Genomic DNA, 26,447 nt, shown 5'->3' on the forward strand with positions numbered 1-26,447 from the left:
TTGAAATTGTGTCCTACCATTATTCATGTTGACATTGTGTCCTAGCCATTATTCATGTTGACATTGTGTCCTAGCCATTATTCATGTTGACATTGTGTCCTACCATTATTCATGTTGACATTGTGTCCTACCATTATTCATGTTGACATTATGTCCTACCATTATTCATGTTGACATTGTGTCCTACCATTATTCATGTTGACATTGTGTCCTAGCCATTATTCATGTTGACATTGTGTCCTACCATTATTCATGTTGACATTGTGTCCAAGCCATTATTCATGGTGACATTGTGTCCTACCATTATTCATGTTGACATTGTGTCCTACCATTATTCATGTTGACATTGTGTCCTACCATTATTCATGTAGACATTGTGTCATAGCCATTATTCATGTTGACATTGTGTCCAACCATTATTCATGTTGACATTGTGTCCTACCATTATTCATGTTGACATTGTGTCCTACCATTATTCATGTTGACTTTGTGTCCTAGCCATTATTCATGTTGACATTGTGTCCTACCATTATTCATGTTGACATTGTGTCCTAGCCATTATTCATGTTGACATTGTGTCCTACCATTATTCATGTTGACATTGTGTCCTGCCATTATTCATGTTGACATTGTGTCCTAGCCATTATTCATGTTGACATTGTGTCCTACCATTATTCATGTTGACATTGTGTCCTACCATTATTCATGTTGACATTGTGTCCTAGCCATTATTCATGTTGACATTGTGTCCTAACATTATTCATGTTGACATTGTGTCCTAGCCATTATTCATGTTGACATTGTGTCCTAGCCATTATTCATGTTGACATTGTGTCCTACCATTATTCATGTTGACATTGTGTCCTAGCCATTATTCATGTTGACATTGTGTCCTACCATTATTCATGTTGACATTGTGTCCTACCATTATTCATGTTGACATTGTGTCCTACCATTATTCATGTTGACATTGTGTCCTAGCCATTATTCATGTTGACATTGTGTCCTAGCCATTATTCATGTTGACATTGTGTCCTACCATTATTCATGTTGACATTGTGTCCTAGCCATTATTCATGTTGACATTGTGTCCTAGCCATTATTCATGTTGACATTGTGTCCTACCATTATTCATGTTGACATTGTGTCCTACCATTATTCATGTTGACATTGTGTCCTACCATTATTCATGTTGACATTGTGTCCTTGCCATTATTCATGTTGACATTGTGTCCTACCATTATTCATGTTGACATTGTGTCCTACCATTATTCATGTTGACATTGTGTCCTAGCCATTATTCATGTTGACATTGTGTCCTAGCCATTATTCATGTTGACATTGTGTCCTACCATTATTCATGTTGACATTGTGTCCTAGCCATTATTCATGTTGACATTGTGTCCTACCATTATTCATGTTGACATTGTGTCCTACCATTATTCATGTTGACATTGTGTCCTAGCCATTATTCATGTTGACATTGTGTCCTACCATTATTCATGTTGACATTGTGTCCAAGCCATTATTCATGGTGACATTGTGTCCTGCCATTATTCATGGTGACATTGTGTCCTACCATTATTCATGTTGACATTGTGTCCTACCATTATTCATGTTGACATTGTGTCCTACCATTATTCATGTTGACATTGTGTCCTAGCCATTATTCATGTTGACATTGTGTCCTACCATTATTCATGTTGACATTGTGTCCTACCATTATTCATGTTGACATTGTGTCCTAGCCATTATTCATGTTGACATTGTGTCCTAGCCATTATTCATGTTGACATTGTGTCCTACCATTATTCATGTTGACATTGTGTCCTAGCCATTATTCATGTTGACATTGTGTCCTACCATTGTTCATGTTGACATTGTGTCCTACCATTATTCATGTTGACATTGTGTCCTAGCCATTATTCATGTTGACATTGTGTCCTGCCATTATTCATGGTGACATTGTGTCCAAGCCATTATTCATGGTGACATTGTGTCCTGCCATTATTCATGGTGACATTGTGTCCTACCATTATTCATGTTGACATTGTGTCCTACCATTATTCATGTTGACATTGTGTCCTACCATTATTCATGTTGACATTGTGTCCTAGCCATTATTCATGTTGACATTGTGTCCTACCATTATTCATGTTGACATTGTGTCCTAGCCATTATTCATGTTGACATTGTGTCCTACCATTATTCATGTTGACATTGTGTCCTACCATTATTCATGTTGACATTGTGTCCTAGCCATTATTCATGTTGACATTGTATCCTAACATTATTCATGTTTACATTGTGTCCTAGCCATTATTCATGTTGACATTGTGTCCTAGCCATTATTCATGTTGACATTGTGTCCTACCATTATTCATGTTGACATTGTGTCCTAGCCATTATTCATGTTGACATTGTGTCCTAGCCATTATTCATGTTGACATTGTGTCCTACCATTATTCATGTTGACATTGTGTCCTAGCCATTATTCATGTTGACATTGTGTCCTAGCCATTATTCATGTTGACATTGTGTCCTACCATTATTCATGTTGACATTGTCTCCTACCATTATTCATGTTGACATTGTGTCCTTGCCATTATTCATGTTGACATTGTGTCCTACCATTATTCATGTTGACATTGTGTCCTTGCCATTATTCATGTTGACATTGTGTCCTACCATTATTCATGTTGACATTGTGTCCTACCATTATTCATGTTGACATTGTGTCCTGCCATTATTCATGTTGACATTGTGTCCTAGCCATTATTCATGTTGACATTGTGTCCTAGCCATTATTCATGTTGACATTGTGTCCTACAATTATTCATGTTGACATTGTGTCCTACCATTATTCATGTTGACATTGTGTCCAAGCCATTATTCATGGTGACATTGTGTCCTGCCATTATTCATGGTGACATTGTGTCCTACCATTATTCATGTTGACATTGTGTCCTACCATTATTCATGTTGACATTGTGTCCTACCATTATTCATGTTGACATTGTGTCCTACCATTATTCATGTTCACATTGTGTCCTAGCCATTATTCATGTTGACAATGTGTCCTAGCCATTATTCATGTTGACATTGTGTCCTACCATCATTCATGTTGACATTGTGTCCTACCATTATTCATGTTGACATTGTGTCCTACCATCATTCATGTTGACATTGTGTCCTACCATTATTCATGTTGACATTGTGTCCTACCATCATTCATGTTGACATTGTGTCCTACCATTATTTATGTTGACATTGTGTCCTAGCCATTATTCATGTTGACATTGTGTCCTAGACATTATTCATGTTGACATTGTGTCCTATCATTATTCATGTTGACATTGTGTCCTACCATTATTCATGTTGACATTGTGTCCTACCATTATTCATGTTGACATTGTGTCCTAGCCATTATTCATGTTGACATTGTGTCCTAGCCATTATTCATGTTGACATTGTGTCCTACCATTATTCATGTTGACATTGTGTCCTAGCCATTATTCATGTTGACATTGTGTCCTACCATTATTCATGTTGACATTGTGTCCTACCATTATTCATGTTGACATTGTGTCCTAGCCATTATTCATGGTGACATTGTGTCCTACCATTATTCATGTTGACATTGTGTCCAAGCCATTATTCATGGTGACATTGTGTCCTACCATTATTCATGTTGACATTGTGTCCTACCATTATTCATGTTGACATTGTGTCCTACCATTATTCATGTTGACATTGTGTCCTACCATTATTCATGTTGACATTGTGTCCTAGCCATTATTCATGTTGACATTGTGTCCTACCATTATTCATGTTGACATTGTGTCCTACCATTATTCATGTTGACATTGTGTCCTAGCCATTATTCATGTTGACATTGTGTCCTACCATTATTCATGTTGACATTGTGTCCTAGCCATTATTCATGTTGACATTGTGTCCTACCATTATTCATGTTGACATTGTGTCCTACCATTATTCATGTTGACATTGTGTCCTAGCCATTATTCATGGTGACATTGTGTCCTGCCATTATTCATGGTGACATTGTGTCCAAGCCATTATTCATGGTGACATTGTGTCCTGCCATTATTCATGGTGACATTGTGTCCTACCATTATTCATGTTGACATTGTGTCCTACCATTATTCATGTTGACATTGTATCCTACCATTATTCATGTTGACATTGTGTCCTAGCCATTATTCATGTTGACATTGTGTCCTACCATTATTCATGTTGACATTGCGTCCTAGCCATTATTCATGTTGACATTGTGTCCTACCATTATTCATGTTGACATTGCGTCCTACCATTATTCATGTTGACATTGTGTCCTAGCCATTATTCATGTTGACATTGTGTCCTAACATTATTCATGTTGACATTGTGTCCTAGCCATTATTCATGTTGACATTGTGTCCTAGCCATTATTCATGTTGACATTGTGTCCTACCATTATTCATGTTGACATTGTGTCCTAGCCATTATTCATGTTGACATTGTGTCCTTGCCATTATTCATGTTGACATTGTGTCCTACCATTATTCATGTTGACATTGTGTCCTTGCCATTATTCATGTTGACATTGTGTCCTACCATTATTCATGTTGACATTGTGTCCTACCATTATTCATGTTGACATTGTGTCCTGCCATTATTCATGTTGACATTGTGTCCTACCATTATTCATGTTGACATTGTGTCCTAGCCATTATTCATGTTGACATTGTGTCCTGTCATTATTCATGTTGACATTGTGTCCTACCATTATTCATGTTGACATTGTGTCCTACCATTATTCATGTTGACATTGTGTCCTACCATTATTCATGTTGACATTGTGTCCTAGCCATTATTCATGTTGACATTGTGTCCTAGCCATTATTCATGTTGACATTGTGTCCTACCATTATTCATGTTGACATTGTGTCCTAGCCATTATTCATGTTGACATTGTGTCCTACCATTATTCATGTTGACATTGTGTCCTACCATTATTCATGTTGACATTGTGTCCAAGCCATTATTCATGTTGACATTGTGTCCTACCATTATTCATGTTGACATTGTGTCCAAGCCATTATTCATGTTGACATTGTGTCCTACCATTATTCATGTTGACATTGTGTCCTACCATTATTCATGTTGACATTGTGTCCTAGCCATTATTCATGTTGACATTGTGTCCTACCATTATTCATGTTGACATTGTGTCCTAGCATTATTCATGTTGACATTGTGTCCTACCATTATTCATGTTGACATTGTGTCCTAGCCATTATTCATGTTGACATTGTGTCCTAGCCATTATTCATGTTGACATTGTGTCCTAGCCATTATTCATGTTGACATTGTGTCCTACCATTATTCATGTTGACATTGTGTCCTACCATTATTCATGTTGACATTGTGTCCTTGCCATTATTCATGTTGACATTGTGTCCTACCATTATTCATGTTGACATTGTGTCCTTGCCATTATTCATGTTGACATTGTGTCCTACCATTATTCATGTTGACATTGTGTCCTACCATTATTCATGTTGACATTGTGTCCTACCATTATTCATGTTGACATTGTGTCCTGCCATTATTCATGTTGACATTGTGTCCTAGCCATTATTCATGTTGACATTGTGTCCTAGCCATTATTCATGTTGACATTGTGTCCTACCATTATTCATGTTGACATTGTGTCCTACCATTATTCATGTTGACATTGTGTCCAAGCCATTATTCATGGTGACATTGTGTCCTACCATTATTCATGGTGACATTGTGTCCTACCATTATTCATGTTGACATTGTGTCCTACCATTATTCATGTTGACATTGTGTCCTACCATTATTCATGTTGACATTGTGTCCTACCATTATTCATGTTGACATTGTGTCCTACCATTATTCATGTTCAAATTGTGTCCTAGCCATTATTCATGTTGACAATGTGTCCTAGCCATTATTCATGTTGACATTGTGTCCTACCATCATTCATGTTGACATTGTGTCCTACCATTATTCATGTTGACATTGTGTCCTACCATCATTCATGTTGACATTGTGTCCTACCATTATTCATGTTGACATTGTGTCCTACCATCATTCATGTTGACATTGTGTCTTACCATTATTTATGTTGACATTGTGTCCTAGCCATTATTCATGTTGACATTGTGTCCTAGCCATTATTCATGTTGACATTGTGTCCTATCATTATTCATGTTGACATTGTGTCCTACCATTATTCATGTTGACATTGTGTCCTACCATTATTCATGTTGACATTGTGTCCTACCATTATTCATGTTGACATTGTGTCCTAGCCATTATTCATGTTGACATTGTGTCCTAGCCATTATTCATGTTGACATTGTGTCCTACCATTATTCATGTTGACATTGTGTCCTAGCCATTATTCATGTTGACATTGTGTCCTACCATTATTCATGTTGACATTGTGTCCTACCATTATTCATGTTGACATTGTGTCCTAGCCATTATTCATGTTGACATTGTGTCCTACCATTATTCATGTTGACATTGTGTCCAAGCCATTATTCATGGTGACATTGTGTCCTACCATTATTCATGTTGACATTGTGTCCTACCATTATTCATGTTGACATTGTGTCCTACCATTATTCATGTTGACATTGTGTCCTACCATTATTCATGTTGACATTGTGTCCTAGCCATTATTCATGTTGACATTGTGTCCTACCATTATTCATGTTGACATTGTGTCCTACCATTATTCATGTTGACATTGTGTCCTAGCCATTATTCATGTTGACATTGTGTCCTACCATTATTCATGTTGACATTGTGTCCTAGCCATTATTCATGTTGACATTGTGTCCTACCATTATTCATGTTGACATTGTGTCCTAGCCATTATTCATGTTGACATTGTGTCCTGCCATTATTCATGGTGACATTGTGTCCAAGCCATTATTCATGGTGACATTGTGTCCTGCCATTATTCATGGTGACATTGTGTCCTACCATTATTCATGTTGACATTGTGTCCTACCATTATTCATGTTGACATTGTGTCCAAGCCATTATTCATGTTGACATTGTGTCCTAGCCATTATTCATGTTGACATTGTGTCCTACCAGTATTCATGTTGACATTGTGTCCTAGCCATTATTCATGTTGACATTGTGTCCTACCATTATTCATGTTGACATTGCGTCCTAGCCATTATTCATGTTGACATTGTGTCCTACCATTATTCATGTTGACATTGTGTCCTACCATTATTCATGTTGACATTGTGTCCTAGCCATTATTCATGTTGACATTGTGTCCTAACATTATTCATGTTGACATTGTGTCCTAGCCATTATTCATGTTGACATTGTGTCCTAGCCATTATTCATGTTGACATTGTGTCCTACCATTATTCATGTTGACATTGTGTCCTAGCCATTATTCATGTTGACATTGTGTCCTAGCCATTATTCATGTTGACATTGTGTCCTACCATTATTCATGTTGACATTGTGTCCTACCATTATTCATGTTGACATTGTGTCCTAGCCATTATTCATGTTGACATTGTGTCCTAGCCATTATTCATGTTGACATTGTGTCCTACCATTATTCATGTTGACATTGTGTCCTACCATTATTCATGTTGACATTGTGTCCTTGCCATTATTCATGTTGACATTGTGTCCTACCATTATTCATGTTGACATTGTGTCCTTGCCATTATTCATGTTGACATTGTGTCCTACCATTATTCATGTTGACATTGTGTCCTACCATTATTCATGTTGACATTGTGTCCTGCCATTATTCATGTTGACATTGTGTCCTACCATTATTCATGTTGACATTGTGTCCTAGCCATTATTCATGTTGACATTGTGTCCTATCATTATTCATGTTGACATTGTGTCCTACCATTATTCATGTTGACATTGTGTCCTACCATTATTCATGTTGACATTGTGTCCTACCATTATTCATGTTGACATTGTGTCCTAGCCATTATTCATGTTGACATTGTGTCCTAGCCATTATTCATGTTGACATTGTGTCCTACCATTATTCATGTTGACATTGTGTCCTAGCCATTATTCATGTTGACATTGTGTCCTACCATTATTCATGTTGACATTGTGTCCAAGCCATTATTCATGTTGACATTGTGTCCTACCATTATTCATGTTGACATTGTGTCCTACCATTATTCATGTTGACATTGTGTCCTACCATTATTCATGTTGACATTGTGTCCTAGCCATTATTCATGTTGACATTGTGTCCTACCATTATTCATGTTGACATTGTGTCCTACCATTATTCATGTTGACATTGTGTCCTACCATTATTCATGTTGACATTGTGTCCTAGCCATTATTCATGTTGACATTGTGTCCTACCATTATTCATGTTGACATTGTGTCCTAGCCATTATTCATGTTGACATTGTGTCCTACCATTATTCATGTTGACATTGTGTCCTAGCCATTATTCATGTTGACATTGTGTCCTACCATTATTCATGTTGACATTGTGTCCTAGCCATTATTCATGTTGACATTGTGTCCTGCCATTATTCATGGTGACATTGTGTCCAAGCCATTATTCATGGTGACATTGTGTCCTGCCATTATTCATGGTGACATTGTGTCCTACCATTATTCATGTTGACATTGTGTCCTACCATTATTCATGTTGACATTGTGTCCTACCATTATTCATGTTGACATTGTGTCCTAGCCATTATTCATGTTGACATTGTGTCCTACCATTATTCATGTTGACATTGTGTCCTAGCCATTATTCATGTTGACATTGTGTCCTGCCATTATTCATGGTGACATTGTGTCCAAGCCATTATTCATGGTGACATTGTGTCCTGCCATTATTCATGGTGACATTGTGTCCTACCATTATTCATGTTGACATTGTGTCCTACCATTATTCATGTTGACATTGTGTCCTAGCCATTATTCATGTTGACATTGTGTCCTACCAGTATTCATGTTGACATTGTGTCCTAGCCATTATTCATGTTGACATTGTGTCCTACCATTATTCATGTTGACATTGCGTCCGACCATTATTCATGTTGACATTGTGTCCTAGCCATTATTCATGTTGACATTGTGTCCTAACATTATTCATGTTGACATTGTGTCCTAGCCATTATTCATGTTGACATTGTGTCCTAGCCATTATTCATGTTGACATTGTGTCCTACCATTATTCATGTTGACATTGTGTCCTAGCCATTATTCATGTTGACATTGTGTCCTAGCCATTATTCATGTTGACATTGTGTCCTACCATTATTCATGTTGACATTGTGTCCTACCATTATTCATGTTGACATTGTGTCCTAGCCATTATTCATGTTGACATTGTGTCCTAGCCATTATTCATGTTGACATTGTGTCCTAGCCATTATTCATGTTGACATTGTGTCCTACCATTATTCATGTTGACATTGTGTCCTACCATTATTCATGTTGACATTGTGTCCTTGCCATTATTCATGTTGACATTGTGTCCTACCATTATTCATGTTGACATTGTGTCCTTGCCATTATTCATGTTGACATTGTGTCCTACCATTATTCATGTTGACATTGTGTCCTGCCATTATTCATGTTGACATTGTGTCCTACCATTATTCATGTTGACATTGTGTCCTAGCCATTATTCATGTTGACATTGTGTCCTATCATTATTCATGTTGACATTGTGTCCTACCATTATTCATGTTGACATTGTGTCCTACCATTATTCATGTTGACATTGTGTCCTACCATTATTCATGTTGACATTGTGTCCTAGCCATTATTCATGTTGACATTGTGTCCTAGCCATTATTCATGTTGACATTGTGTCCTACCATTATTCATGTTGACATTGTGTCCTAGCCATTATTCATGTTGACATTGTGTCCTACCATTATTCATGTTGACATTGTGTCCAAGCCATTATTCATGTTGACATTGTGTCCTACCATTATTCATGTTGACATTGTGTCCTACCATTATTCATGTTGACATTGTGTCCTACCATTATTCATGTTGACATTGTGTCCTAGCCATTATTCATGTTGACATTGTGTCCTACCATTATTCATGTTGACATTGTGTCCTACCATTATTCATGTTGACATTGTGTCCTACCATTATTCATGTTGACATTGTGTCCTAGCCATTATTCATGTTGACATTGTGTCCTACCATTATTCATGTTGACATTGTGTCCTAGCCATTATTCATGTTGACATTGTGTCCTACCATTATTCATGTTGACATTGTGTCCTAGCCATTATTCATGTTGACATTGTGTCCTACCATTATTCATGTTGACATTGTGTCCTAGCCATTATTCATGTTGACATTGTGTCCTGCCATTATTCATGGTGACATTGTGTCCAAGCCATTATTCATGGTGACATTGTGTCCTGCCATTATTCATGGTGACATTGTGTCCTACCATTATTCATGTTGACATTGTGTCCTACCATTATTCATGTTGACATTGTGTCCTACCATTATTCATGTTGACATTGTGTCCTAGCCATTATTCATGTTGACATTGTGTCCTACCATTATTCATGTTGACATTGTGTCCTAGCCATTATTCATGTTGACATTGTGTCCTACCATTATTCATGTTGAAATTGTGTCCTACCATTATTCATGTTGACATTGTGTCCTAGCCATTATTCATGTTGACATTGTGTCCTAACATTATTCATGTTGACATTGTGTCCTAGCCATTATTCATGTTGACATTGTGTCCTACCATTATTCATGTTGACATTGTGTCCTAGCCATTATTCATGTTGACATTGTGTCCTAGCCATTATTCATGTTGACATTGTGTCCTACCATTATTCATGTTGACATTGTGTCCTAGCCATTATTCATGTTGACATTGTGTCCTAGCCATTATTCATGTTGACATTGTGTCTTGGGCCATTATTCATGTTGACATTGTGTCCTACCATTATTCATGTTGACATTGTGTCCTAGCCATTATTCATGTTGACATTGTGTCCTAGCCATTATTCATGTTGACATTGTGTCCTAGCCATTATTCATGTTGACATTGTGTCCTACCATTATTCATGTTGACATTGTGTCCTACCATTATTCATGTTGACATTGTGTCCTTGCCATTATTCATGTTGACATTGTGTCCTACCATTATTCATGTTGACATTGTGTCCTTGCCATTATTCATGTTGACATTGTGTCCTACCATTATTCATGTTGACATTGTGTCCTGCCATTATTCATGTTGACATTGTGTCCTACCATTATTCATGTTGACATTGTGTCCTAGCCATTATTCATGTTGACATTGTGTCCTATCATTATTCATGTTGACATTGTGTCCTACCATTATTCATGTTGACATTGTGTCCTACCATTATTCATGTTGACATTGTGTCCTACCATTATTCATGTTGACATTGTGTCCTAGCCATTATTCATGTTGACATTGTGTCCTACCATTATTCATGTTGACATTGTGTCCTAGCCATTATTCATGTTGACATTGTGTCCTACCATTATTCATGTTGACATTGTGTCCAAGCCATTATTCATGTTGACATTGTGTCCTACCATTATTCATGTTGACATTGTGTCCTACCATTATTCATGTTGACATTGTGTCCTACCATTATTCATGTTGACATTGTGTCCTAGCCATTATTCATGTTCACATTGTGTCCAAGCCATTATTCATGTTGACATTGTGTCCTACCATTATTCATGTTGACATTGTGTCCTACCATTATTCATGTTGACATTGTGTCCTAGCCATTATTCATGTTGACATTGTGTCCTACCATTATTCATGTTGACATTGTGTCCTAGCCATTATTCATGTTGACATTGTGTCCTACCATTATTCATGTTGACATTGTGTCCTAGCCATTATTCATGTTGACATTGTGTCCTACCATTATTCATGTTGACATTGTGTCCTAGCCATTATTCATGTTGACATTGTGTCCTGCCATTATTCATGGTGACATTGTGTCCAAGCCATTATTCATGGTGACATTGTGTCCTGCCATTATTCATGTGACATTGGTGTCCTACCATTATTCATGTTGACATTGTGTCCTACCATTATTCATGTTGACATTGTGTCCTACCATTATTCATGTTGACATTGTGTCCTAGCCATTATTCATGTTGACATTGTGTCCTACCATTATTCATGTTGACATTGTGTCCTACCATTATTCATGTTGAAATTGTGTCCTACCATTATTCATGTTGACATTGTGTCCTACCATTATTCATGTTGACATTGTGTCCTAGCCATTATTCATGTTGACATTGTGTCCTAACATTATTCATGTTGACATTGTGTCCTAGCCATTATTCATGTTGACATTGTGTCCTACCATTATTCATGTTGACATTGTGTCCTAGCCATTATTCATGTTGACATTGTGTCCTAGCCATTATTCATGTTGACATTGTGTCCTACCATTATTCATGTTGACATTGTGTCCTAGCCATTATTCATGTTGACATTGTGTCCTAGCCATTATTCATGTTGACATTGTGTCTTGGGCCATTATTCATGTTGACATTGTGTCCTACCATTATTCATGTTGACATTGTGTCTTGGGCCATTATTCATGTTGACATTGTGTCCTACCATTATTCATGTTGACATTGTGTCCTAGCCATTATTCATGTTGACATTGTGTCCTACCATTATTCATGTTGACATTGTGTCCTAGCCATTATTCATGTTGACATTGTGTCCTGCCATTATTCATGGTGACATTGTGTCCAAGCCATTATTCATGGTGACATTGTGTCCTGCCATTATTCATGGTGACATTGTGTCCTACCATTATTCATGTTGACATTGTGTCCTACCATTATTCATGTTGACATTGTGTCCTACCATTATTCATGTTGACATTGTGTCCTAGCCATTATTCATGTTGACATTGTGTCCTACCATTATTCATGTTGACATTGTGTCCTACCATTATTCATGTTGAAATTGTGTCCTACCATTATTCATGTTGACATTGTGTCCTACCATTATTCATGTTGACATTGTGTCCTAGCCATTATTCATGTTGACATTGTGTCCTAACATTATTCATGTTGACATTGTGTCCTAGCCATTATTCATGTTGACATTGTGTCCTACCATTATTCATGTTGACATTGTGTCCTAGCCATTATTCATGTTGACATTGTGTCCTAGCCATTATTCATGTTGACATTGTGTCCTACCATTATTCATGTTGACATTGTGTCCTAGCCATTATTCATGTTGACATTGTGTCCTAGCCATTATTCATGTTGACATTGTGTCTTGGGCCATTATTCATGTTGACATTGTGTCCTACCATTATTCATGTTGACATTGTGTCTTGGGCCATTATTCATGTTGACATTGTGTCCTACCATTATTCATGTTGACATTGTGTCCTACCATTATTCATGTTGACATTGTGTCCTTGCCATTATTCATGTTGACATTGTGTCCTACCATTATTCATGTTGACATTGTGTCCTTGCCATTATTCATGTTGACATTGTGTCCTACCATTATTCATGTTGACATTGTGTCCTACCATTATTCATGTTGACATTGTGTCCTGCCATTATTCATGTTGACATTGTGTCCTAGCCATTATTCATGTTGACATTGTGTCCTAGCCATTATTCATGTTGACATTGTGTCCTACCATTATTCATGTTGACATTGTGTCCTACCATTATTCATGTTGACATTGTGTCCTACCATTATTCATGTTGACATTGTGTCCTGCCATTATTCATGTTGACATTGTGTCCTACCATTATTCATGTTGACATTGTGTCCTAGCCATTATTCATGTTGACATTGTGTCCTATCATTATTCATGTTGACATTGTGTCCTACCATTATTCATGTTGACATTGTGTCCTAGCCATTATTCATGTTGACATTGTGTCCTACCATTATTCATGTTGACATTGTGTCCTAGCCATTATTCATGTTGACATTGTGTCCTAGCCATTATTCATGTTGACATTGTGTCCTACCATTATTCATGTTGACATTGTGTCCTAGCCATTATTCATGTTGACATTGTGTCCTACCATTATTCATGTTCACATTGTGTCCAAGCCATTATTCATGTTGACATTGTGTCCTACCATTATTCATGTTGACATTGTGTCCTACCATTATTCATGTTGACATTGTGTCCTACCATTATTCATGTTGACATTGTGTCCTAGCCATTATTCATGTTGACATTGTGTCCTACCATTATTCATGTTGACATTGTGTCCTACCATTATTCATGTTGACATTGTGTCCTACCATTATTCATGTTGACATTGTGTCCTAGCCATTATTCATGTTGACATTGTGTCCTACCATTATTCATGTTGACATTGTGTCCTAGCCATTATTCATGTTGACATTGTGTCCTACCATTATTCATGTTGACATTGTGTCCTAGCCATTATTCATGTTGACATTGTGTCCTACCATTATTCATGTTGACATTGTGTCCTAGCCATTATTCATGTTGACATTGTGTCCTACCATTATTCATGTTGACATTGTGTCCTAGCCATTATTCATGTTGACATTGTGTCCTGCCATTATTCATGGTGACATTGTGTCCAAGCCATTATTCATGGTGACATTGTGTCCTGCCATTATTCATGGTGACATTGTGTCCTACCATTATTCATGTTGACATTGTGTCCTACCATTATTCATGTTGACATTGTGTCCTACCATTATTCATGTTGACATTGTGTCCTAGCCATTATTCATGTTGACATTGTGTCCTACCATTATTCATGTTGACATTGTGTCCTAGCCATTATTCATGTTGACATTGTGTCCTACCATTATTCATGTTGAAATTGTGTCCTACCATTATTCATGTTGACATTGTGTCCTAGCCATTATTCATGTTGACATTGTGTCCTAACATTATTCATGTTGACATTGTGTCCTAGCCATTATTCATGTTGACATTGTGTCCTACCATTATTCATGTTGACATTGTGTCCTAGCCATTATTCATGTTGACATTGTGTCCTAGCCATTATTCATGTTGACATTGTGTCCTACCATTATTCATGTTGACATTGTGTCCTAGCCATTATTCATGTTGACATTGTGTCCTAGCCATTATTCATGTTGACATTGTGTCTTGGGCCATTATTCATGTTGACATTGTGTCCTACCATTATTCATGTTGACATTGTGTCTTGGGCCATTATTCATGTTGACATTGTGTCCTACCATTATTCATGTTGACATTGTGTCCTACCATTATTCATGTTGACATTGTGTCCTTGCCATTATTCATGTTGACATTGTGTCCTACCATTATTCATGTTGACATTGTGTCCTTGCCATTATTCATGTTGACATTGTGTCCTACCATTATTCATGTTGACATTGTGTCCTACCATTATTCATGTTGACATTGTGTCCTGCCATTATTCATGTTGACATTGTGTCCTAGCCATTATTCATGTTGACATTGTGTCCTAGCCATTATTCATGTTGACATTGTGTCCTACCATTATTCATGTTGACATTGTGTCCTACCATTATTCATGTTGACATTGTGTCCTACCATTATTCATGTTGACATTGTGTCCTGCCATTATTCATGTTGACATTGTGTCCTACCATTATTCATGTTGACATTGTGTCCTAGCCATTATTCATGTTGACATTGTGTCCTATCATTATTCATGTTGACATTGTGTCCTACCATTATTCATGTTGACATTGTGTCCTACCATTATTCATGTTGACATTGTGTCCTAGCCATTATTCATGTTGACATTGTGTCCTAGCCATTATTCATGTTGACATTGTGTCCTACCATTATTCATGTTGACATTGTGTCCTAGCCATTATTCATGTTGACATTGTGTCCTACCATTATTCATGTTGACATTGTGTCCAAGCCATTATTCATGTTGACATTGTGTCCTACCATTATTCATGTTGACATTGTGTCCTACCATTATTCATGTTGACATTGTGTCCTAGCCATTATTCATGTTGACATTGTGTCCTACCATTATTCATGTTGACATTGTGTCCTACCATTATTCATGTTGACATTGTGTCCTACCATTATTCATGTTGACATTGTGTCCTAGCCATTATTCATGTTGACATTGTGTCCTACCATTATTCATGTTGACATTGTGTCCTAGCCATTATTCATGTTGACATTGTGTCCTACCATTATTCATGTTGACATTGTGTCCTAGCCATTATTCATGTTGACATTGTGTCCTACCATTATTCATGTTGACATTGTGTCCTAGCCATTATTCATGTTGACATTGTGTCCTGCCATTATTCATGGTGACATTGTGTCCAAGCCATTATTCATGGTGACATTGTGTCCTGCCATTATTCATGGTGACATTGTGTCCTACCATTATTCATGTTGACATTGTGTCCTACCATTATTCATGTTGACATTGTGTCCTACCATTATTCATGTTGACATTGTGTCCTAGCCATTATTCATGTTGACATTGTGTCCTACCATTATTCATGTTGACATTGTGTCCTAGCCATTATTCATGTTGACATTGTGTCCTACCATTATTCATGTTGAAATTGTGTCCTACCATTATTCATGTTGACATTGTGTCCTAGCCATTATTCATGTTGACATTGTGTCCTAACATTATTCATGTTGACATTGTGTCCTAGCCATTATTCATGTTGACATTGTGTCCTACCATTATTCATGTTGACATTGTGTCCTAGCCATTATTCATGTTGACATTGTGTCCTACCAGTATTCATGTTGACATTGTGTCCTAGCCATTATTCATGTTGACATTGTGTCCTACCATTATTCATGTTGACATTGCGTCCTACCATTATTCATGTTGACATTGTGTCCTAGCCATTATTCATGTTGACATTGTGTCCTAACATTATTCATGTTGACATTGTGTCCTAGCCATTATTCATGTTGACATTGTGTCCTAGCCATTATTCATGTTGACATTGTGTCCTACCATTATTCATGTTGACATTGTGTCCTAGCCATTATTCATGTTGACATTGTGTCCTAGCCATTATTCATGTTGACATTGTGTCCTACCATTATTCATGTTGACATTGTGTCCTACCATTATTCATGTTGACATTGTGTCCTACCATTATTCATGTTGACATTGTGTCCTAGCCATTATTCATGTTGACATTGTGTCCTATCATTATTCATGTTGACATTGTGTCCTAGCCATTATTCATGTTGACATTGTGTCCTACCATTATTCATGTTGACATTGTGTCCTACCATTATTCATGTTGACATTGTGTCCTAGCCATTATTCATGTTGACATTGTGTCCTACCATTATTCATGTTGACATTATGTCCAAGCCATTATTCATGGTGACATTGTGTCCTACCATTATTCATGTTGACATTGTGTCCTACCATTATTCATGTTGACATTGTGTCCTAGCCATTATTCATGTTGACATTGTGTCCTACCATTATTCATGTTGACATTGTGTCCTACCATTATTCATGTTGACATTGTGTCCTACCATTATTCATGTTGACATTGTGTCCTAGCCATTATTCATGTTGACATTGTGTCCTACCATTATTCATGTTGACATTGTGTCCTAGCCATTATTCATGTTGACATTGTGTCCTACCATTATTCATGTTGACATTGTGTCCTAGCCATTATTCATGTTGACATTGTGTCCTACCATTATTCATGTTGACATTGTGTCCTACCATTATTCATGTTGACATTGTGTCCTAGCCATTATTCATGTTGACATTTTGTCCTGCCATTATTCATGGTGGCATTGTGTCCAAGCCATTATTCATGGTGACATTGTGTCCTGCCATTATTCATGGTGACATTGTGTCCTACCATTATTCATGTTGACATTGTGTCCTACCATTATTCATGTTGACATTGTGTCCTACCATTATTCATGTTGACATTGTGTCCTAGCCATTATTCATCTTGACATTGTGTCCTAACATTATTCATGTTGACATTGTGTCCTAGACATTATTCATCTTGACATTGTGTCCTAACATTATTCATGTTGACATTGTGTCCTACCATTATTCATGTTGACATTGTGTCCTACCATTATTCATGTTGACATTGTGTCCTAACATTATTCATGTTGACATTGTGTCCTAGCCATTATTCATGTTGACATTGTGTCCTACCATTATTCATGTTGACATTGTGTCCTACCATTATTCATGTTGACATTGTGTCCAAGCCATTATTCATGGTGACATTGTGTCCTGCCATTATTCATGGTGACATTGTGTCCTACCATTATTCATGTTGACATTGTGTCCTACCATTATTCATGTTGACATTGTGTCCTACCATTATTCATGTTGACATTGTGTCCTAGCCATTATTCATGTTGACATTGTGTCCTAGCCATTATTCATGTTGACATTGTGTCCTACCATTATTCATGTTGACATTGTGTCCTAGCCATTATTCATGTTGACAATGTGTCCTAACATTATTCATGTTGACATTGTGTCCTAGCCATTATTCATGTTGACATTGTGTCCTACCATTATTCATGTTGACATTGTGTCCTAACATTATTCATGTTGACATTGTGTCCTAGCCATTATTCATGTTGACATTGTGTCCTACCATTATTCATGTTGACATTGTGTCCTACCATTATTCATGTTGACATTGTGTCCTAGCCATTATTCATGTTGACATTGTGTCCTACCATTATTCATGTTGACATTGTGTCCTAGCCATTATTCATGTTGACATTGTGTCCTACCATTATTCATGTTGACATTGTGTCCTACCATTATTCATGTTGACATTGTGTCCTTGCCATTATTCATGTTGACATTGTGTCCTACCATTATTCATGTTGACATTGTGTCCTTGCCATTATTCATGTTGACATTGTGTCCTACCATTATTCATGTTGACATTGTGTCCTACCATTATTCATGTTGACATTGTGTCCTGCCATTATTCATGTTGACATTGTGTCCTAGCCATTATTCATGTTGACATTGTGCCCTACCATTATTCATGTTGACATTGTGTCCCACCATTATTCATGTTGACATTGTGTCCTATCATTATTCATGTTGACATTGTGTCCTACCATTATTCATATTGACATTGTGTCCTATCATTATTCATGTTGACATTGTGTCTTATGAAGAAATGTGCTTCACCATACAAACTATGAACCCAGTTTGAGAAGTTTGTAAATGGAGGTTGAATATGATGTGTGTGTGTGTACCTTCCTGGGCGGCCCTGGCAATGTCCACAATGTTGGTAACGTTAGGTGTCAGTTTGGCAAAGAAGGGTATGGAGGTGGCGACTCGCACGTAGCGACAGATGTTACGCACCAACACGGGGTCCTGATGCCAAATATAGATCATGGATCACCAACTCTTGCCTTACTTCCTGTGTGTGTGTCGGCATGTACCTGCCCACACGCCAATCCCATGCCTCTCTCTCCCATGCCATGAGGACAGGACAAGTTCAACTCCAAGGCATCAGCTCCAGATTCCTGAACAAGGGTGGTCACCAAGGTTGATAAGAAGAAGACATAGGGCGACTACACATAGGGCGACTACACAGGGCGACGAGCACACCTCAGCCATCTTGGCCAGTTGTGTCCAGTCCTCCTTGTTGTAGCTGCACATGATGCTGGCGATCACCACCTGGGAGACAGAGAACGTTTCTTTTCAGATCCATCACTGTCAGGATTTTGTTTTTTAATCCATCAATTCGGTCCGTAAGATGAGTTTGCAAAGTATGAAAACGAGCTGTAATTTGTACTGAAAGAAGCTGCAGTTCTAAACGTGCCCACTGGATGTCGCAATAGCAATTCTGTGAGGCAAGCAAACGCTTCATACCAAGCAAGGGGCACACAGTAAAGCGTGGCTGTGGCTCCTCCCTCTCAACCCAAATGAAACCTGCCATTTTACGTCTTCTGCTTGGAACACATGGTCAGTTGGCGCCCTCGTTTGCCCAAAATGTCTGAGTGGACCTCAACCCTCTTGAATAGTTTCTAATGACAGAAAAGGTATTTGATACCTGCACTATAAAACATGTCGACCCAAATTTGGGTACTTTTCTACCCAGCTGCTGGGTTGAAAACTACCCAATTTGGGTACTTTTCTACCCAACTGCTGGGTTGAAAACTACCCAATTTGGGTAGATTTCTACCCAGCTGGTGGTAACTATTGAACCAAACCAATGCTAGGTTAATTTAACTACCCAATTTGGGTAGTTTTCTACCCAGATGCTGGGTAACTATTGGACCAAACCAACGCTGGGTTAATTTAACTACCCAATTTGGGTAGTTTCCTACCCAGCTGCTGAGTAACTATTGGACCAAACCAACACTGGGTTCATTTAACTACCCAATTTAGGTAGTTTTCTACCCAGCTGCTGGGTAACTATTGGACCAAACCAACGCTGGGTTAATTTAACTACCCAATTTGGGTAGATTTCTACCCAGCTGCTGGGTAACTATTGGACCAAACCAACATTGGGTTCATTTAACTACCCAATTTAGGTATTTTTCTACCCAGCTGCTGGGTAACTATTGGACCAAACCAACACTGGGTTAATTTAACTACCCTATTTGGGTAGTTTTCTACCCAGCTGCTGGGTAACTATTGGACCAAACCAACGCTGGGTTAATTTAACTACCCAATTTGGGTAGATTTCTACCCAGCTGCTGGGTAACTATTGGACCAAACCAACGCTGGGTTAATTTTACAACCCAATTTGGGTAGTTTTCTACCCAGCTGCTGGGTAACTATTGGACCAAACCAACACTGGGTTAATTTAACCCAGTAGGATGGGTTTCTTATTTAACCCAGAATGATGGGTTGGGTTATGCATTCAACCCAAATGCTGGGTCATTTTAACTACAATGCTGGGTTAATTCTATCACATACATTGGTTCTATATTCAACCTAAATTATGGGTCATTTTAACTACATTCATCCATCCATTTTCTACCACTTGTCCCTTTCGGGGTCAGGGGGGTCGCTGGAGCCTATCTCAGCTGCATTGGGGCGGTAGGCGGGTTACACCCTGGACAAGTCGCCACCTCATGGCAGCATTTTAACTACAATGCTGGGTTAATTCTATCACATACATTGGTTATACTGTATATTCAACCCAAATTATGGGTCATTTTTCATGGAATGCTGGATGAATTCTCCCAAATAAATGGGTTATTTTCAGGTTTGTTTGCAGTCCAAATGTGGTGATGATTTAAGACTCCTACAGGCTAAGGTCAGTATTGCAACTTGTAGTTTTTTAAACTTTTCACTTTTTTGTAGTCCAAATGTCAAAATGAATGAAGAAGTAGAACCTTCCAAAACTACAAGTGGATTTGTATTACTTCTTCCTGTCGGCGAAACGGTATCCGGATTGTTCCGCATGTCCTGCAAATTTCCAATAGACAATCTTTGAGGTCTTGAAAGACTTACATTTTGGGGGAAATCTCTCTTGAGCTCAGCCACTGACCGGCACCAGTAGGCTGCGGTCTTTTCACTGATCAGCTCAATGTTCAGGAAGGATCCTTGACCAGGTCCGTACATGTGACCAGAGGTGGTGCCGCGCACAATACGAGGAGACACGTTTGTCACCAGGTCCTTCAAGGTAGAGGACAACAGGCTGTAAATGAAATGGAACCATTACGCTTGTCTTGGTCCTGTGTTTACTTTATCCAGTCCAAAGGTCTTGGTCAGTGCGAAGCCCCATCCTTGTTCAAAAGCTCTTCGGATCATGGCTGCCGTGGTCGTGGGAGGAGCAGAAGCCAGGCCAAACGGGTTGGGAAACTTGATTCCGCACACCTCCACACTGATGTCCACTTGGTCGATGGCGCAGTAGAACAATGGCAGCTTTGGAACGGCCTCCACCGTCTGGTCATGCAGGGACTGCAGGAGAAGGAGCATGAGCCTTCATGATCTATTTCATGTGATTCACAGCAGGGGTTCTGAACCTTTTTCACCTCGGGGTCTAACTGTTCCACTACAGAGGGGGCCGGGGCCCACTCAAATATTAACACTGAATTAGTCACCTAACTCTGGAGTTTAATCATATTCAATAATGATATCTAACCTACTTACAGTCTACAACCTTGTCAAATGATGCATCACAAAGATTATTATCAATTACAAAAGTAAATACTAATCAAATATATCATGCAAAAGAAGGGATTCATAAAAACTGATTTAAAAAAAATGGACATGCAATTTAAATACAAAAAAATATAACTAAATGAATAATAACATATATGTTTCTTTTTTTTTTTTTTTTTTTTTTTTTTTTTTGTCCTGTCCAGCTTCTCAGGCAAATCATATAGTTGATGTAGATGCCCATGTCGGCTGTTCAGATTTACTTTACAAAAGAGAAGTGTAGGATACTTCTCTTGTTGCCTTATTTGTATTTGACTTTATTAAATGTATTTATATTATCATTTAGTGCAGCCGGGCCGGAGCAGGAGGGGATAGAAAGAGAAAAAAAAAGAAGACAGAGGGGGAAATTGTGGGGACAAGAGGGGGATTAGACAGAGAGACAAAAACAACAACAGCAAACAACAACAACAACAACAACAACAATAGAGCAACATCAGCAAATATGACATGTACAAATATGATGGTAAAAGTAATAGCAAATAAGCAGTTAGCGAAAAATAAAAAATAATACAGAAATGACAATGAGCATTATTACACTACAAATGGATCAATACAAATACCAATAGAAATAGCGCTATTGATAATGAACAATACCAATAATTTACCTTTATTATCAACAATACAGTTGTTTAAATGCAACAATACATATACGTAATGATAACTTGAGATACGAAAGAATGCAGAAAAATGGAGGGGGAGAAAGAGAAGCAACTTACATTAACCTTGTAGATTGTTATAGTCACAATAGGTTAAGCTTTGTCAGTGTGCCATGTGTTACACCCAGTTTACCCTAGGGCAACAACGTTAATATATGTTTGATGAAACGTGATTATGTGCATGAGTGTAAGTATGCATATGTACTTGTATATGTACAGAATGTGTATATGTGTTTGTACAATGAATGTATATGTACAGAATGTGTATATGTGTTTGTACAGTGAATGTATATGTACAGTATGTGTATATGTGTATGTTTGTATATTGAATGTGCGTGTGGATGTACGAACATTAGGTAGGTAAATATGTACTGTATTTGTGTATGTATGTGGGAGCGTAGGTACCTATGTACGTATGTGAGCATATGTGAATTTGCATGTACAATACATTCGACTCCCAGAGTGCGTGGGAGCCAGAGCACGGCCCCATCACCCCCGAGAGCCCAACCCACAAACAGGAGGCGTGGTGCCCAGGGAACCAGGGACCACCGCCCCCACGCAGCCAAGCCGGCCAGCGACAGGAACCCCAGAGCCCGACCCACCGTACCGCCCACAAGGGCCAGCAGCAGGCCGCAGACAGACGCACCCGGCAGAGGACAGGGCACGAGAAAAGCAGGGGACAGCCAGACCCCAAGCCAGCGAGAGACCACACCCCACACGGGCAGAAAGGCGAGACACCCCGCCCGAGGGACCCAGAGACTCCCCGCAACCGGACGGGAAGACCGCCCCCGCTCCGGTGGGGCGGGGGCGGTCTTCCCATATATATACATATATGTTTCTTAAATAAACATCATATAGACCAGGGGTGCTCACACTTTTTCTGCAGGCGAGCTACTTTTCAATTGATCAAGTAGTGGGGATCTACCTCATTCATATATATAATTTATATCTACTTATTTATGAAACATATGTTTTTGTTAACAAGTTAAAGGTGTTTAATGATAATACAAGCATGTTTAACACATATAGTTAATATTGTTAATACATTAAAGGTGTTTAATGAAAATACAAGTATGTTTAATACATATAGTTAATATTGTTAACAAGTTAAAGGTGTTTAATGATAATACAAGCATGTTTACCACATATAGTTAATATTGTTAATACGTTAAAGGTGTTTAAAGATAACGCAAGCATGTTTAACACATATAGTTAATATTGTTAACAAGTTAAAGATGTTTAATGATAATGCAAGCATGTTTAACACATATAGTTAATATTGTTAATACATTAAAGGTGTTTAATGATAGGTAAGAGGTTCGGTTCTTGGCCCTGCACTCTTTAGTATTTACATGCTGCCGCTAGGCGACATCATACGCAAATACGGTGTTAGCTTTCATTGTTATGCTGATGACACCCAACTCTACATGCCCCTAAAGCTGACCAACACGCCGGATTGTAGTCAGCTGGAGGCGTGTCTTAATGAAATTAAACAATGGATGTCCGCTAACTTCTTGCAACTCAACACTAAGAAAACGGAAATGCTGATTATCGGTCCTGCTAAACACCGACATTTATTTGATAATACCACCTTAACATTTGACAACCAAACAATTACACAAAGCGGCTCAGTAAAGAATCTGGGTATTATCTTCGACCCAACTCTGTCCTTTGAGTCACACATTAAGAGTGTTACTAAAACGGCCTTCTTTCATCTCCGTAATATCGCTAAAATTCGTTCCATTTTGTCCACTAGCGACGCTGAGATCATTATTCATGCGTTCGTTACGTCTCGTCTCGATTACTGTAACGTATTATTTTCGGGTCTCCCTATGTCTAGCATTAAAAGATTACAGTTGGTACAAAATGCGGCTGCTAGACTTTTGACAAGAACAAGAAAGTTTGATCATATTACGCCTATACTGGCTCACCTGCACTGGCTTCCTGTGCACTTAAGATGCGACTTTAAGGTTTTACTACTTACGTATAAAATACTACACGGTCTAGCTCCAGCCTATCTTGACGATTGTATTGTACCATATGTCCCGGCAAGAAATCTGCGTTCAAAGAACTCCGGCTTATTAGTGATTCCCAGAGCCCAAAAAAAGTCTGCGGGCTGTAGAGCGTTTTCTATTCGGGCTCCAGCACTATGGAATGCCCTCCCGGTAACAGTTAGAGATGCTACCTCAGTAGAAACATTTAAGTCCCATCTCAAAACTCATTTGTATACTCTAGCCTTTGAATAGCCCCCCTTTTTTAGACCAGTTGATCTGCCGTTTCTTTTCTTTTCTCCTCTGCTCCCCCCTATCCCTTGTGGAAGGGGAGACACACAGATCCGGTGGCCATGGATGGGGTGCTGGCTGTCCGGGGTCGGGACCCGGGGTGGACCGCTCGCCTGTATATCGGTTGGGAACATCTCTGCGCTGCTGACCCGTCTCCGCTCGGGATGGTTTCCTGCTGACCCCACTGTGGACTGGACTCTTACTGTTATGCTGGATCCACTATGGACTGGACTCTCACAATATTATGTTAGACCCACTCGACATCCATTGCATTCGGTCTCCCTAGAGGGGGGGGGTTACCCACATATGCGGTCCTCTCCAAGGTTTCTCATAGTCATTCACATCGACGTCCCACTGGGGTGAGTTTTTCCTTGCCCTTATGTGGGCTATACCGAGGATGTCGTTGTGGCTTGTGCAGCCCTTTGAGACACTTGTGATTTAGGGCTATATAAATAAACATTGATTGATTGATAATGATAATACAAGAATGTTTAACACATAGTTAGTATTGTTAACAAGTTAAAGGTATTTAAAGATAATACAAGCATGTTTAACGCGTATAGTTAATATTGGTAATAAGTTAAAGGTGTTTAAAGATAATACAAGCATGTTTAACACATATAGTTAATATTGTTAACAAGTTAAAGGTGTTTAATGATAATACAAGCATGTTTAACACATATAGTTAATATTGTTAATAAGTTAAAAGTGTTTAAAGATAAAACAAGCATGTTTAACACATATAGATTCCTTTCTTTCATGAAGACAAGAATATAAGTTGGTGTATTACCTGATTCTGATGACTTGCATTGATTGGAATCAGACAGTGGTGCTGATAACGTCCGCATTTTCGAATGGAGGAGAAAAAAAGTCCTCCTTTCTGTCCAATACCACATGAAAGTGGTTGCTTTTTGGCATCTTATTTGTCCAGCTTCCGTACTCCTTTTTATACACTTTACAAGAAATACATTGTTGGCAAACTCCGTAGCTTGCTAGCTTGTGCACGCCAGCTTTCTGAGACACTTATTTTGGTATCGCAAGCAGGATGAAGCAGAGCTTTTATTGTGCAACTGTGCAGTCGGTCTTTGGAGTTTTGACAACAGGTACGGCGCCAGAGTCTGTTGAAATAAAGTGTTTCTCGCCTTCCAGTCGGTAATTTTTATGATCTGGCAGCAGCCAGCGTCATCTCAGAAGACCCTCGGGTGCCGTGAATGTCAATCAAGTGACGAAAGTGACGTCATAGTGAAGATTT

The 26,447-nt window shown here is 38.3% G+C and overlaps 1 protein-coding gene across 2 annotated transcripts in view; it reads right to left on the reverse strand.

Moving 5' to 3' along the window:
* dpydb (dihydropyrimidine dehydrogenase b) overlaps positions 1 to 26,447 on the reverse strand; it is a 96,913-nt gene that overhangs the window by 37,387 nt on the left and 33,079 nt on the right. For both annotated transcript variants that reach the window (XM_061936569.2, XM_061936575.2), the window contains exons 13-17: positions 21,781 to 21,996; positions 21,547 to 21,711; positions 19,690 to 19,758; positions 19,521 to 19,604; positions 19,332 to 19,452 (exon numbers count right to left, since the gene is read on the reverse strand). In XM_061936569.2, coding sequence (XP_061792553.1) covers positions 19,332 to 19,452; positions 19,521 to 19,604; positions 19,690 to 19,758; positions 21,547 to 21,711; positions 21,781 to 21,996 — 655 coding nt within the window. The remainder of the gene's footprint in view (positions 1 to 19,331; positions 19,453 to 19,520; positions 19,605 to 19,689; positions 19,759 to 21,546; positions 21,712 to 21,780; positions 21,997 to 26,447) is intronic.

Source organism: Nerophis lumbriciformis, linkage group LG03 (assembly GCF_033978685.3).
Source record: "Nerophis lumbriciformis linkage group LG03, RoL_Nlum_v2.1, whole genome shotgun sequence".
NCBI classification, from domain to species: Eukaryota; Metazoa; Chordata; class Actinopteri; order Syngnathiformes; family Syngnathidae; genus Nerophis; species Nerophis lumbriciformis.